This window comes from Perca flavescens, chromosome 21, assembly GCF_004354835.1.
Source record: "Perca flavescens isolate YP-PL-M2 chromosome 21, PFLA_1.0, whole genome shotgun sequence".
NCBI lineage: Eukaryota > Metazoa > Chordata > Actinopteri > Perciformes > Percidae > Perca > Perca flavescens.
In genome coordinates, this window is record NC_041351.1 from 20907381 (window position 1) to 20924450 (window position 17070).

General features: G+C 40.5%; 2 protein-coding genes across 5 annotated transcripts in view; one reads left to right on the plus strand and one right to left on the minus strand.

Moving 5' to 3' along the window:
* The window catches only part of frmpd2 (FERM and PDZ domain containing 2), a 38830-nt gene extending 31942 nt beyond the window's left edge, over nt 1–6888 (minus strand). Inside the window, exons 1-5 of one of the 3 annotated variants that reach the window (XM_028568068.1) lie at nt 6712–6888; nt 1975–2096; nt 1211–1374; nt 314–379; nt 30–209 (exon numbers count right to left, since the gene is read on the minus strand). In XM_028568068.1, the coding sequence (XP_028423869.1) occupies nt 30–209; nt 314–379; nt 1211–1374; nt 1975–2095 (531 nt within the window). In that variant the 5' untranslated portion in view covers nt 2096; nt 6712–6888. Of the gene's footprint in view, nt 1–29; nt 210–313; nt 380–1210; nt 1375–1974; nt 2100–6461; nt 6550–6711 lie in introns of those variants that run through there. The other 2 variants (XM_028568066.1, XM_028568067.1) reach the window with 2 other exon arrangements.
* Nucleotides 6889–8414: 1526 nt separating this feature from the next.
* Nucleotides 8415–17070, plus strand: part of mapk8b (mitogen-activated protein kinase 8b) — a 39016-nt gene continuing 30360 nt past the window's right edge. For both annotated transcript variants that reach the window (XM_028567495.1, XM_028567496.1), the window contains exons 1-2: nt 8415–8724; nt 16041–16220. In XM_028567495.1, the coding sequence (XP_028423296.1) occupies nt 16099–16220 (122 nt within the window). In that variant the 5' untranslated portion in view covers nt 8415–8724; nt 16041–16098. The remainder of the gene's footprint in view (nt 8725–16040; nt 16221–17070) is intronic.

The following is a 17070-nucleotide window of genomic DNA, read 5'->3' on the forward strand; positions in this document are numbered from 1 at the left end:
CAACACCATCCACTCATCCAGCCACTCACTGAGTTTCTGTAGACATCTTCTACCAGCTGCCTGACGAGCCGCTCAGCAGGAGGCAACATGGAGGTCTTGTGGTGAAGCTCACAGGTCTCCAGCACCGTCAGGAGGTCAGTCCGTCGGACCGCCATGTCCTCGCACATGCTCAGCAGCAAACCCTCAAGCTCTGCACTCAGCTGGACCGGCTGGGAGCAAACAAGTGACAGCAAATTGGATCGTGTGCAAGTACTAAGAATATATACAAGAATGAGTTTGAGCAAGAGATACTATAGACGAGGGAAGAAAGTACCTGGTTTTGAGGTAGGTGATAATCAACACACCAATAAAGAGTCATCCCCAGTGAGTACACAACCATCTGAGGAGAGCAGGACAAGGTCATGATTCATTTCTGCTCACATATAAACGGAACTATAAGGGGATTTAACTGGGACTAGGCCCCCTTTATGCAATTAACTGATGTGATTAAAGGGTTAAGGACTCCTATCCAAACAAAGCACTATGCAAAAACCAACACTGTCTCCTAAAACATTGCGTTCATACAACTAAACTAAATTCTCAATTACGTTTCGAGGGAAATATAGCCTATCTTGTCACGTATTACACGCCCACATACCAGCCACAGGCACACTTTGTAAAATGGTCACATTTTTTAACACTTCAAGGGTGTAACTTTGGGTTTGGTGGGGTCGGGGGGCAAAATTGAAATGTTGAGCACATCAAAAAATTTGTGAATTTTTCTGCAACAATTTGTGCCTTTTCTGCATCAAGTTATGGTAAAACTGTGGACTAATAAAAAATAGAAAGTTTTATGGATCTGACTTCTTCATATGAATGATGGTCTGGTTCTCAACATTTTTAACTAACTGTCCTCTTAAGATAAAGCAAATTCTCCATAAATCAATTAAACCCTTATATTATGACCCTTTCATAGGTTTAATAATGCGTGTTTTTCATTTTTAGAAGCCTGCAGTGACTAAACTACCCAGCAGTTCACAACCAAATAGCAGTAACACATAAAGAAAAGACAGCAAAGTAAGCAAGTTTTTCAATCCTTTCTTATCCTATTAAACATCTTATGACCCCAAAGATGTATCTCGCGACCCGTTTTAGGGGTCCCAACTCACAGGGTTAGAACCACTTGATATTTCGTACCAGATGTCCTCGCAACAAGTCTGAGTTTTCCAACCTTTTTGGCGGCAGTCCTGGTGGAGGCAGCGTGCCCCTGCTGGATCTCCGGAGCTGTGAAGGAGGCCACGTCTTCGAATTGGGCGCAGCTCTTGAAGGCCAGACTCCCATTGGCTGACAGTAGCACCGAGCCTGGACTCAGCACACTGCACATGTTGCCTGAACCTAGACAGAGAGCAGAATGCCAATTGCAACAACAACCAACTTAAAGGGTTTCTCTTGCGCTATTTGGTTGAGTAAGTTCTTTCAATCTTAGTCTGTTTGAATGCTCGTTAATGCTGCCTGAAAAATTCAGCCCTGTATTCTTAAGCTGGTTGGCACACAGCATTTTATCAGAATACGGCATAGAAAATCTGCTTAGAAATATAGGAAATATTGAATAGGATAGAACAACACTATTATTCTGCTAAATAAAACATCACATTTATTATTAGTTTCACTTCTTTTAATTTTAAACAAATGGTATATCCGAATACAATACACATTTATAAGCTCAGTCTGGTCTGGTCATGGTATCAGAATTTTGGATAGTCATCATGGAAACAATAATTGGTCATGTGGCAACGGCAGAACAGGCAGCCAAACGACAGTACTGTGATCCAATGGAAATCACAATTGCCATATTGACAGCACTCTAGCCAAATGGATTGGGGGGGGGGCAATAATATTTCAGGGCCACCCCGTGCCCCCCTTCTAGCCCAGCCCCTGGCCCTATGCACGGAAACAGGTTCAATTGGGAGGAAATGGGAACTAATAAGTGGTTACCTCTTTTGGAAATATCCAGTAAGGCCTCAGTGGTGGCTAGCAGCAGACACCAGACCTCATCTTCATCCAGTGGTGAACCCCGGGCCTCCAACACTTCTGCCAGGGTCACAAATGTACCCATCCTGCTGGAAAACATTGCAATTCTTTCAATTAAAAATACCTGTTAATGGGAATAACACAACATAGTACATTACAGGAGGAGTTGTGGCAAGTGTCCTGTCTTAACAAGCAGGCTGAATGTCCTCATGGGGGGCTGGAATGCCACTGTTCATCCGACACATAGAACGTTTAAAGGTCACTGGGCAGAGTTTGAGACAGACGAGATTAAGGTTCAGTGGAATTAGATCCAATTGGAAACAATTCCAACACTTTAGTATGTTGCTTTCATACATTTCCCATCAAAAAGCAATCTCTACTTGATACATCTAGCTTTACATAAAAATAAACTAGCAAACACGCAGAATGGAGAGTTTCAACAGCTTCAACACAGGTTCCTTTTTGTTTTAGCAGATTAATGACTATAAGATTCCAGGAAGCGGCAGTATTTGTTTTTTAAAGATTAAGAAAAAGAAAAGACAATATGTTTGTACATTATGTGTCTTTTTGTAGTTTGTTCAATCAAATTTTTTTTTTTTTTTAATTCCATATACTGCTCAGTCGAGTCTGTAGGATCGCTTTATGGCACAAAACAGAAAGAAGAGAAAACGGATTAACATCACCTAAGTAGCGTAAGTATTAGCACAGGAAGTTGGGTTTTCCATAATTGTTTGACAATCAGATTAACATCCGGATGTTGCCTCCAGAAAGCGTCTCGATAATTATCATCTTATTCCTTCTCATATTGGAGGATAAGGGAAAGGGAAGAATGTTTTTGACATTTATTGTTTCCATGTTGAGAACTTAACTACTTTATATTTTACTTTAATTTATTTTGAATGTACTACCTCAAATGCGCTGGCATTTCTGCTGTTTAGACACGTTATAGTACATGCGTGCATCCATCTCACTCTGTGACCATTCTGACACACAAACCGAATTAAAACACTGACAGGCACAAGCATGTCTGGTGACGTCATGGGAAATTGCCAAGTAACCCAGCTCTGTTAATCAGGTTATGTGTACTTCATTCAACCCAAACAACCTGGGGTGAACCAATCAGTAAAGGCCTTGTTCACAGCAGACATATTGACTTGTCATAGCAGGAAAAGCACGGTTTACTAGTAGGGCTACACTTTTATGGCCAAAATGATAGTCCTGATTATTTTTGATAAATATTGAGATTCAAATTATTAACCAGGATTATTTATTTATTTTAGGAACAAAATATTTTTTTTGCCACTTCACATTTAATCCTCCTGTTGTCCTCAGGTCAAATTTGAACCAGTTGTCAGAAATTTGAGTTTCTTTCAACCAAATTTCCCAAAAATAACATGGATGTTCCATGCAATGCTCCTCGCAGTTAAAATTAAGGATCAGTTCACTATTTTCATTGAATTATGGGCGTTTTTCTCTTCCAATTTTATAGCATTTGAAGAAGAAAAAAAGAGGATTAAATGGTTTCTAGAACAGTTTCCTGAAACTAAACTTTGACCAAACTCTTCCTCTGATCTTAACTGGTCAAAATAAATATACATATATATATATAGTAGTGAAAAAAAGCAAAGGAAATTTTGAAAAAATCGTAAAAAAGGCGTTCAATTCCAGTTTTTAGGACAACAAGAGTTAAATAAACAGAGCACTGCTTTCAATTCCATGTTGTGCTACATTCCTGCATTAAAATAAGTAGGGCTAGACTATATACGATATATATATATATATATATATATATATATATATATATATACACACGTGTGTATATATATGTCAGCATATATATATGTGTGTGTGTGTGTGTCAGGATTCAGCCGCTCGCTTCCATTAGGGGAAACAGGGACTCTGGTGGGAGAAACAGAATTCTGTGAAATGATCACAAACTGTAAACACCGCATTAGGTGGTGGTAAACGGAAAACAATGCCAATGTAAAGTCAATGTGAAAATGACGTAGCATTAGGAGCGACTACGGTAGCGAGTAGTATGAAAGCCTGAAAATCCACGTAGGTTGATTGGGGTGGTGGATGGGTCAAACAACACAGGCCTTTCACCCCGGGGACCAGGGATCGCGTCACGTTTCCTAAACCCAACCGTAACCGTCCTGTTCCTCTTTGCCTAAACCCAACTGTCCCGTTGTTGTCCTGCGTGTCATGGAAACGTAAGCCCACCCACAACCTTTCCTTAACTTAAGGGGCCGTGTTTATTTCATGGAATTCTTCCTTGGGCCCATCACGGAATTTTTTGCGATTCCGTGAAACTGACACCGATTTGGAGTTAAGGGGCTGTGTTCATTTCATGGAATTCTGTGAGATCAGGTTGCAACCAAAACGACCCAAAGATTAAAAAAAAAAAACACATGCAACATAAAAACACCTCATATCCAGACAACACAGCAGAAGTTCCCTAAGCCATCCGAATTTATGACATTACAGAGATTACATTTATTAAGGACTTGGTTTTCCTTCTCGTCTTCGTAAAACTGAAAATAAAATGTATAAACAGTATCACTCAGGAATATGAAAGTGTGTTTGTTCCACACCGGAGGGTCAGTGGTGTGGCATGACTTTTTCACTAGCTGGGTTTGACAACCTTATTTTTAGGTTCATAAAATGTACTGAGTTCATGAATATGTCAGATATTACTAGTGACATTCCTGTAATCTTACGTCTGCTGACGCCACTAATCGTTAATCAGTGTGGATGCACACATTCTTATGTTATAGTTATGTTTTGGGTTTTTGGTGTGGACGGCCCTAACATTAGGCCTATATGGTCAGCTGATGGAGAGGGTGTCTGAATTTAAGTAGGCCTAACTGGGTCTATGGCCAGATAGCAAATATACATGAAAAGTACATATCAAACACTGTAAATCTATAATAAACTGTGGCCGGGGGGAGGCAAACAGGCATTAATTGACACTGATGGGGTGATGTCAATAATAGATTAGGGTTGTATACTCTATGCAGCAGCAGCAAAGACATCACTGCAAAAAGTGGATTGACTACAGCATAGCATTACATTTATGTATAGGAGCTACTGAGTCAACCTCCATTAATGCCGTAGGCTAGAAGCAGGAGACACCGCTGGAGTTAAGAAGAGAGAAACTCACACAACATACGGTTTTTTTACTTGGCCTCCTTTTTGTATATGCTCTGTATTTGTTTTTCTACATTAGTGACGTCAAGACTTTTGGACGAGATGGTGAAGCTGGTGAGGATGACGCGGCCAAGCCAGTGTCGTGTATGGTTGTAATTGTGCTGCGCTAACTAAATGCTAAAGAGGGAAAGTTGCCGATTCTGAAGCGAGTCATCTGGCAGAGTTTTACTGGCGGGTTAATATGTAATAATATAATACTGGCACCATTCATTTGCATGTACGGCAGTACAGAAAATTTGCAAACTTTCCCTAAAGTTGCAGCTAATGCTAGCGCTAGCTAGCTAGCCTTGGTTGACAAGGTGCTACCGAACGCTGAACAAGACATTTTTAGGCGGCCAAAATGTTCCAATTAACTTTAATGAAGTGAAAACACAAGGTGAGAAGATCAAAGTTTAAAAACAAAAATACAGACAACACCCCAAAAAAAGTTTAAGCCTATTTTACTGTACACAGTGCACTGGTTAGCATTGCTAAGCCTCTAGCTTAATTGACATGCTTCTAGCATGAGTTGAAGTGTTTTTTTGCCCTGGTCTGCCACCGTATAATGTATAAATATACACTGAAACACTGCAGCGCTATGCCGTCAATCTTAGCCGAGAACAGAGAAATGTCTGGCCGAGTCGAGTCATAAACAAGCAGTCTGATGTTGTCTGTGTTGTGACACTGTAGCAGCCTGGTGTCGTTTTCTGGTGATTTAACAGCGAAGAGCCGTGCTAATGCCACTGGCTGGCTGAGTCCTTTCCGAGTCATGGTGTTATTTTAGGAAGCGCTTGATTTGATATGCAGTGGAGTTTTCTATAAGCGGAGCACACATTTTAAATATCAACATGGCAGTCGATCATAGTCATTTAATTGTGGGAAGCCAAAATCGCGATCATGGTTAATATTTGATTCATTGTGCAGCCCTAGTTACTAGTAACAAGGTGGCTCTGTTCTCTTTAAGTGTCCCAGCAAGTCAAGACAGTGTGACACTAAGGCAGCATGCCGGTACCAGGACCATAAAACTGAAGCAGCTAAATGGAATCCAGCCATCATTCATTTTATTATTTACACCTGTGCTATTGCTACTGTTACAATGTCAAAATATCTTCTGTGAAAAATGTCTTCTGTGAAAAAAAATTACCATTATTTGAATAGGCCTAGTCAAATTAGTGGGCATAAAAAATACAAGTACCAAAAACTTCTTCAAAATGTGTGTTATTGACCAGGCAGTATAGGTGTTACTTTGTGTTGTTTGTTACCTTGGTTTATCCAGAGAAAATCTGGCTTAGCTCACAGGCTGTTTGCTTCTTACTCCGTGTGAGTTTGATTAAATGGTTTGCTGCTTCGCATAGGAGCACGCTTAGTCTCATCCAGTTTTTTATTGCATTTTCTACATCCCAGATGGAAATTGTGTCGTTACAGCAGCAGCATACATAAAGGTGTGTGTCTGAAAAACACACATTTCTAAACCTACAGTAAGTTTGATGAGTTATGCATTGTGCAGCCTACCTTACTTTATCCGCTATCTGAAAAGATTCTGCTTAGGTTTCTTCAGACATCCGCCACTCTGAACCTAATCCTTCTTCCTCCTATGCGTCCTCTGCTGCCATTCCACCCACATAGCGTCAACTCCTCATCACAGATCAGTCGTCTCCAAACAAAGGACACATCAGTTCCGTAACGTCATTTGCTCTAACTAATGACGTGTTGTTACTGCTTTTTTTTACTCCCTTTTGAACTATTTTTGGACTAGGGGACATAAGAACATAATTGGATTTGCAGGGCAAGCTAACGGCAGATGGGGCAGCAAAGGACCAATCCATTGTGTTAATCTGAGGTTTCAACCACAACGGACACAATAATTGTCCCACTTTCCATTAGTACCTTGCAAAGATTAAGTTGATTGGCAAATATACATGGCTTTGTGAATAACCAGATACCATGGCTTTTTTATCCTCCCACCTGTGCCTCCCGGTGCTTGAAAAGCATTTGAAATGTTTATCAAAGTGATATGTTACAAGTATAATATTAGGTCTGAGGTGAGAAAAACTATGTCAAAAGTGGTTTAAGAGTATACATTCTTGTGAATTGTCATACAGCAGTAACAAGGGCCTCTGACGGGTGCTTGGCCTGCTTTTTTGTGTGCAAACTACGTGTCAATTATTTTCAGTTAAGAGTGTTTTTTTGTCCACATACTTGTACACAGAGGATATATGTTGACCCACCATTTCATCCCAATGCACATCTTCAAGAGAGGGCTTTGTCCAGATTTACACCTGTCCTTTACAGCCCAAGGAATAATTAACACACTGACCTGTGGATGGCACGGCAAGGTAATGCCTGCATGTGCCTCTAGCATAAGCTTTCATAAGGGTCAGAGTTGACGCCTATGATAATAGTTAGACACACTAACTCCCATATGCATATCTGGGTGCTGAATTCTCAAAATCTGGTAAAGAAAATCATCAGTACAGTACTTGATTTACATGAGTTAGCCTATGTTTGAGGTTTTGGGCAAGACACCATACTCCATTACAAGTCTTGCTTTCTTTAATAATGCGTTGCATTTAAGCGTTTCAAATGTTGTTTTTTCTCAACGTAGGCCTAGAATCTTAATCTAAACAGTAGCTGTCAGATAAATGTATAGATCTATCATAAAATACAAATAAATAGCATACAGGTACATCCTAATTGTAATTCGGCTAGTACAGTAGGCCTACTTAAGTGCATGAAGTAGCCTACATAATGTTGTAAATACAAATTGATCTTCAAGGTAAAAATTAGTTTAATTTGCAGGTCATAAACTGGAAACTGAGTGTATGCAATCTACCAAATAAAATGCGGCACTCCAATTTTGAACTCAAATGTTAATAAAGATAAGATGCAGGCTACATAAGCCAACCTCGTACTTATCAAAACTAATAAACCATGATTTGGTAATGCTAGCTATAACAGCAAACAGAATAAGTAAACCTGCTATCTCATGTGCAAGCTCGTTAATAACATACTTTGTATATATGTATTTTGGTATATATTATGTATACATTTTTTAACATTCACCCATAAATATGTGTGAAATAGCACTATCTTCCCGTTGTATGGTTTTATTATACATCCATGGTTCTATCGGGTTGTATGCGGTGTTATTTCAAAACGTTGCAAAAATGTCGCTTCCGCTTTCCCGGAGCGGCTGCCGGAAAACGCGCAGGCGGTCTTGAACGTCCCCCTGGTCCTCATTGTGCAGCCGAGGAAACGTCGCAAGGTTTCGACGACGTTGGTATGAAATGGCAGAAACTGCTTGTGTCACGGAAGCACACAGATTAGGTTACGTAGAAGCTACACATGTATTTTGCAAAGATCCCGGCCTGCTAGTGTGAGGGAAACGGGAGCGTATCCGGAGGACAAAGGAATTAAAGAGCTGTTTTTCTCCCAACAACAACAACAAAAAAAGCGTCCGGGTTGTGTCTCCAGCAGACAGCAAACGGCGACTGCGGGTCGACACTTGTAATTAACCGGAGAGGGGTGAGCTCGACATATGTATTTTTTTTTGTTCTTCCTATGAAACATGTTTGACGTGTTATTGTCAATAGTTGAGGGTATGGGGGTGGGAACAGAGAAATTTGGCTCACACACACGTTCTTGCAAATAGGTGTTTCTACAATATAGCTACATGGTGACCACCACCACCACCACCGCAGCAAGCAGGACAGGTCTGGCCTAACTGGTAAAAGGCAACCAGACTGAGTGGCAACACTGGGAAGCACACGGTGTAACGTTAACCTATCCATGTCAGTGCTGTGCTACACAGTTACACACACACACACACACACACACACACACACACACACACACACACACACACACACACACACACACACATACATCGTGGAACTAGTGAAAGGTTCAACTTAAAACGCTGTGACCTCCAGTCTGTCTGTGTGGTCACCTAAAAACATCCTCCGTGTAAACAGAAATCACCTATCGACGCCTTTGAATACACCCCGGTTTAGCTAATATCAGTTTGCTGATATGTAGTGTACTGCTCTGATTATGATATCATGTTTCTGTTAGCTTGGAAGGTGGGCAAACACAAAAATCCCTGCACTGTAAACTGAGCATCGGTGGGTTTACACTGGCTATAATACCGTAGCAGCATCTCCGTGATCTCGATAACAACACCGAGCAGATCAATATTTGGCTATAGCCTACGCAAGGCTGCAGTCTGTCTGATTATGTGTGTTTTTTTTTAATTGTATTTATTATTATTATTATTATTATTATTATTATTATTATTATTATGGGATGTGTTAATAGTCTCACTGGCCTGCAAATTGAAAAGTGAATGTGAATATTCTTCAGTGGCAATTGCATAGTGTTGCAGTTGTTCCAGCAATGAAATAGTGAACATGTGTCAGCATCTATCTTAACAATAAAGTAAAATAACTTATCAAGCCAGGGGATCAAATGTGGAGTTTTAAAAACCCGTTATATTATCAGTGATATTTATAACTTGGTCTGGGTTATTAGAATTGTTTGATCACAGGTAGAGCTGGGCCATATGGAGAAAATCAAATATCCCCATATTTTTTGCCCACATACCTCGATATCGATATTGTAGGGTTGGCAATTGGCGCTATCACAAAATATGCACACAATGAGATTTTTGATAAATAATCATCATGTTGGTATCATTATGTGGGTAAAGGCAAATAATGGAACAGCTAAAACAGTCTGGTGAGTTCAGAAAATGAAAAGAAAAAACTTGTGTCCTATCAGGATCCAATTCAATTTTTATTTATAGCATCAAATCATAACAAGAGTTATCTCGAGACACTTTACAGATAGAGTAGGTCTAGACCACACTCTATAATTTACAAAGCCCCAGCAATTCTAATAACGATACTATTCTAATAAGATATCCAAAATTGAAGACGATATCCAGCCTCATACATCGATATCGATATATCGCCCAGCCCCAATCACAGGTATGTTCGGCTGAGATTGTCACAGGCTGCAGCTTGTGCGTGGCTGGTGTGTGCATGCATCTTGGTTATCCTCTCTTAATAACATGTTCCTGTAGTCACATTTGGGTGGTGTAGAAGCTCCCAGACTGCACTGCACATTGCTAGCAACATTTTTTTTTTTTTTCCTTTCTAAACAACCAGCCAAGAGAACAGCAGTGGTCAGCCAAAAGCAGCAAGACATCTGATTGCTGCACCTAAAGCTAAAGGTAGCCCGCAGAGATGGGATTATCAGAGTCCTGGCTAACACATGACCCGCCCACATTCATATCTTGAGATCCTATTGGTTGGTACTGAGAGATTTTGGGCCTTATCGACTAGTGAACATAAGATCATCTTTCTCAATGGTTAAACCACAGTGCTGACACAGATCATATCTTTGTTCCTCCGTGCTAAAATTGAAAGTACTGTCTGACTCCTTGTATGCAAACTCCATTTCCAGGTCAGCTTATATTACACACAGTTGTATATCACACTTTGCCTTGGTAGGTGTAGTCTATATTCTATATAAGGAGAGGCCACCATGTGGCATGTGCTGGCTGTTCCTCTGTAAACTGGTGGCCCAGGACCATAGACTGTAAATAAAACAACAGCATGCCACGGTTCAAACAGTCATGGGTGAGTGCAAAGACAAGTTTCCCGGAGAAAGAATCTGTCCTTTCCTTTTGGATCGTGTTCGAATTCTCTTCTGCAAGTTGTGCTTTTCCATTAGTTGTGTTTCTATCCTTGTGCAAGCGTTTTTTGTGCTTACACCTAAATGTAGCCGTTTCAATAAGCCTTGTAGTTAAGATTCGCAATTGATCATGTAGGATATATTAGCATGATATTATTTATTGAGCGGCTGGGCTATGGGGATATGGAAGAAAAAATGTATTTAGATTTTTTTTTTTTTTTTTTCCTTCATCACATCAATTTCAGTCACTATGTTAAAAGTCCAAGAGTGGTCTGAGCTGCAAACGGAATATTTTTTGGGGGGTAATAAATTGTACAAAAACCCAAATCTGCAATCATGTCAGTATAAATCCAAATAGATCGACACAATGTCTTTTGCCATTAAAAAAAGCAACAGTATGTGTGTGTGTGTGAGGTGTTTATTAAGGGGGGTGTGATCACATTCACACAGTTAAACATTCCTACCTGGAAGCTGCCTGGTACAACCACAGTCTGACCTGCTGGCCACTGAGCAGCTCCACTGCAGCAGTTGGGGGGGGTTAAGGGCATTGCTCAAGGGCACCTCAATGGTGGTAATGAGGGAGGGACTATATATATATATATATATATATATATATATATATATATATATATAGATAGATAGATAGATAGATAGATAGATATATACACACACACATATATGTGTATATATATGTATATGTGTGTGTATGTCAAGGCTAGACACCATATAAAACGATAGAAAACTGATCACCAGAGAATATTTCCTTGATACGACGATCTGAAATGTAGTCATACCGACGTTCTATTGCTTGACAACATACTAACAACCAAGTAGAGCTGGGCAATATATCGATATTATATCAATATCGTGATATGGCTATTTGGTCAAAAATATTGTGATATTTGATTTTCTCCATATCACCCAGCCCTACAACCAATCCCATCACGGAAACAAAGCTATACTACCGGTATATGTTATTTCTGTTCCTTTGCAGCCAGGTACCACTGGCAAAATAAGATGAGATTTTTTGCTGCTGGCTAGAATTTAAAGATGTTATGATATTTGACATTGGAGTGAATCATATGGAAATGAAGGGGTGTGAGAACATTAGATGTATCAAGGTTATTATAGCAATAGTAAGCATGCAAATAAATCCTTTCAGCTTCGCCTGTTGCCTGTTCTACCATTGGGAAGTAAACAGACAGACAGATAGTAGTAGTTTAGTGTTTTTTTTGGTCTAAATTGTGCCTAAAAAGATCCATTGTAGCAGTCTGCCTTTAGCCCCTTACTGGAGTGCCGGCGACATGTGAGCGAGGTTGGAATGACATTGAATCTCTATCAGGTGATAATCAAACAGCAGCAGCAGCAGGCGGCGGAGACACAATTTAATCCGTTTACAGCTCGTCGGTCTCAGCTGAGATGCTCCGGGGAACCTTTTCTCGTTTGGATTCAGCCACGACGAGCGGTGTAAAACGTGCTTTCGTTTGCATTATTTACGATGCTGTCGTTGGTACCTGTGTTTCTGTGCCGCACAGAGCCGTCACATCAGGCCAGCTGAAGCTGCGTGTGCCGTTTTTGTGTGAGTCTTTTTTTCGAAGTACATAATAACAGACGCTCTAAATGCGTAAATCGCAACGCTTATGAATATCACTTCCCCATCAGTCAGGCACACGATCTGACCCTAAGTACACTTGTGCTTTCCATACACTGTCGTTGCTTTAGCCTTTTCATTTCAGTTGCAACCCAGGCAGTAGTAAGTGAACGTGAGCGAAGATAAAAAATATGGAAACATAATTCAAACCGATGTGCGCATTGGCAACGCACGGCTCAAGAAGCCACAAATAGCCTATAAGTAATTCCCTCCGCTGAAAATCTATATATTTCTTTGTCGGTCTCTAAATGTTTTAACTTTTATGAGTTGCCTCGTAGTACAGGCCTCAGGTTGGGTTTGAGGTTAGTTAGTTTGGCTTCGCTTGAAGCATCTCAGAAGAGGACTGGTTGGGCTAGGGTGTCTTTGTGTAAATTAGTTTACTAAGCCTAGTGTCACAAAAACATGTATTTGTGTTTCTGTATCTGTAAGAGTTTGGAGCGTTTGCTTGGGTCCGTGTATTTCTCAAAACATTTGTCAGTATTTCTCTTGCTATGAGATAAAATAACGGAGCTCAGGCTCTTTTGTGCACCTTTTTTATTCATCCCCTGCAGACTGTTGACAAGTGTCTCCAGCGGTATACAAAAGATGACGTGGATGAAAATGGAACATACGTAAGAGCCACGGTTTAAAAAAAAAAAAAAAACGTACACCGAAGAATAGGAGGACGGGTGTTGAAGGAGAGGGGAGCAAGGAGGAGAGGGTTGTACAGGCTACGGGATGCTGAAAGGAAGGGGGTGGGTTGGGTAAGCGGCAGTCAGAGAAATCCAGAGGTCAGGTCATGGTCCGCAACGTACAGCTATCATCACAAAGCCGACCTCCTCAGCAAAACGTTCCAAATTCCACTAATGATTCGTCGACTTCAGACGCAGCATGAAAGCCAACTTCCTGCTTTGCTTGTGTGTGTGTGTGTGTGTGTCTCTCTCTCTCTCTCTCTCTCTCTCTCTCTCTCTCTCTCTCTCTCTCTCTCTCTCTCTCTCTCTCTCTGCCTGGATCATCCCTCCATTGCCCAGGCTTTTGGGTTTTATTATCATTATAACTGATAAGCTAGCAGTCAGATGACATTCATACTGTACCATTGCACACATGAGCATATCTGCGCTCAGTGGGGTTGATCACATCTAGTGCACTGTTTCCCCATGGTTTACGGGGGGGGCGGGGGGTGCTAACCCACTTAACTACAACATTACAGAATAATAATGGACGGATTTGGCGTTGCGGCATGGTGTGAATAGGGTTGCAAAATTCCAGGAATTTCCATAGGAATGAATGGGAATTAATGGGAATTAATGGGAATGGATGTTTTTAATATTGCTTGTTATAATACTGTTAGTCTATAACAGGGACCCTAAATGTAATTAAAAAAACATCAACATTTTGCAGAATAATTTTGGTTAAAACAACCTGATTTAATGCAACTTCAGTTGAATGTCCTCCCTATATTCGTCAATGACGAATGCATGCACACAGTAATCAGCATAGGCTACTACATACTGGCCAACATTTAGTTTAAAATACGGGAGTTTTTTTTTGGGGGGGGTAATACGTCATAACCCATTGCTATTATTAACCTATGTGTGTTAATTGTGTATCCCACTAACCATAGTAAATCAAAATTGGAATGTTTCCAAAATTCCTCAGCTAACCTTTCCATGGAAAGCAATATTAAAAATATGCCATTTATTCCCATTAATTCCCATGAAAGTTTCCAAATTGGAATGTTTCCAAAATTCCCCAGCTAAACTTTCCATGGAAAGCAATATTAAAAATATGCCATTTATTCCCATTAATTCCCATGAAAGTTTCCAAATTGGAATGTTTCCAAAATTCCCCAGCTAAACTTTCCATGGAAAGTTTCCGGAAATTTAATGGAAAATTCTGTCTTCTAGAGCCAGGAGTATTTCCTCTCTGACAGCCATGATGGATCAAAGCCCGCCCTCCTGGGCGTGCAGCTCATAAAACAAAACTTTTATTCTTAATTCGGGGGGGGACCACTCTACCTCCGACCCACAAGGTCCCTCTCACCAGCCAACCTTTGACCCTCAAGGTCCCTTTCACCAGCCAGCCTCTGCTAATCGTAGTGAGCTGAGTCATGGATGTATTATAAGAACTTGGATGCGACGTTAATGGCCCGAGCCCCGTTCATTCCTATAAGAGTTGCTGAGTCGCCAACCGCCCGAAAAAGTTTTGAAGCTCCCAGGTTTACTTCTGGGATATGTGACCGCTGGACCATGCGCGGTGGCGTTTCTCCAGCTGGCCGGGAGACTTTACATTGTGGCGACGTCAAAGGTTTTCAATCCGCTTTTCTCGGCTCAAGGAAAGTTTTTCAAATAGTCCATGGATTAAAAATTCAGAATAGAAGGATTCATATAACCGAACTTGGTTGCAGTTTTAGGTGTCCTGGCAGCAGTTTTACAGACGTCTCTGTTAAAACATAATAATATATATATATATATATATATATATATATATATTATATATATATATTTTAACATACTGCTGTCGAATTGGCATTTGGTATCGGCCAATTCGACAAATGTGTGTGTGTGCGTGTGTGTGTGTGTGTGTTCAGGTATTGGTATCTGGAAGGAAAAAAATTGGAACATCTTTATTAAAAAAATGCAAATATTTTGTCCCAATTTCAAAAGTTTGGGATCATCGTCTGTCCATCTTTTGTTTTAGAAGGATAAATTACTGTTCTTTGGAAACTTTTATTACACTTAGGCCTACAGCAAGGTTATGATTTGTCATCAACTCGAGTAACGTTATCTTTATTTCCCTCAAGGGGAAACACTGCGCGACAATTTTGAATAAAATAAGTATAACTTGTCGGCTACTGCCTGCACCACAAGCATTGACTTGATTGTAAATAGATTGACCATTGATTTTGTGCCTTCTCCCGTCCCACAGGGAAACCGCATTATTTTTCTGTGTAGTATTGAGTATGGAAATTACGTTCTAGTGCATAATAACATGCAGACTAGTGCAATAATTACAGCTTATTATAACTTGTTTGCATTTTAGGAAATGCAGATAAGGGTGTTAAACATGAATTACCTGAGGTCCCCACATAATGCCAACCCGAGTAGCGTTTAATTGGACGAACCGACTGAAGTGGTGAGGTAACAAGCTGTTTCCGATCCATGACTTCGCAAGTGATGACTGTTCCAGTTGAGAGAGGGAGAGAGGGAGAGGGAGAGAGAGAGAGACGGCTCTGCAGAGTCGTGTAATTACGACTTTATGACTTTTCACAAACAGCTGAAAGAGCAGAAACCCTGTTGTGCATCTGCCCTATTTACGATACCGTGGCGGCAGAAATTTTATACCGTGGCGGGTTGTCACGGTATAAAATCAACATAGAGGAAACACTTTTATCAGTGTTTTTGGGAATCTCTGCATTTTAGTTCAGTGTGGATGTGTCGGCTGCTGGAAGGAAAGTGTGATTATTAAAGGTTGAAAACTTGTAACGACGTCTGTTTCTCTTTGCACCCTGCAGGTCTTGAGAGGACAGCCCCATTGAATGCCCAATCATAGCGTTTGTCCAAGGCTTCACCATGAACCGGAACAAGCGCGAAAAGGAGTACTACAGTATAGATGTGGGCGACTCAACGTTTATGGTTTTAAAGCGCTACCAGAACCTCAGACCCATCGGATCGGGAGCACAGGGAATCGTCTGGTGAGTCAAAGGAAAAAATCCTAATATTTTAAAAAAATAAAATAAAATGTCTCGATCTCAGGAATAAGGGGCTTGCCATAAAAAAGAAAAAAGTGAATGCTAAACAACTTGTCAGACATGTTGGAGTCCTGCTAATTTTCCAAATATTTTGATATCACAAATACTACTCAGTGTTTCATCTTAAATCAATGTATTGCTCTTTTCACATCTTGTTATCTGACCTCTCTTTGAACTAAAGGAGCAGTTTTTCCTGTCACTTAACATCCAGGGCGCAAAATGGCCTTTTTTTTTGTCCACCAGCCAAACGGCTAGCGAATATTCAAATTTTACAAGCCACTCAGTAGTTTAACAATACTGTTTTGGCTGGCCTACCAGCCGTTTGCATATTTTATCAGCATTTGGCTGGATGCCGGTGCTAATTTTGAGCCCTGCTTACATCATTTTGAAAGCAAAAACATGACCATAAATGTATTAATGCTAGTTCTACAGAGTTAGGACTTAAGGCTGTGTTTTGTCAGCTGTGTGGATGAGGTGTCTGGAGTGGCACATGTGTCTAAAACAACCTCTAAAAATCTATATATCAATCTGAAAGGGTAGTAACCGCAGAATCAAATGTTCCACATTGGAACTGTCGGGTGAGGGAACATTTGATGGACGCTCCGGCTGCAGCGCTCAGCCTTTGCCAGCCGTCTGCTCCGAAAGTCGATGATAGATGAGAGAGATATTTGCTCTCTCAACAGTTGGACCATGATGGCACGAGGGCCGATAATCAGTCTATCCCTAACAACAATATTACTTGCGATAAATAAACAGATGAAGGGAAATCATTTCCAACTTTCTTTTATTGAAC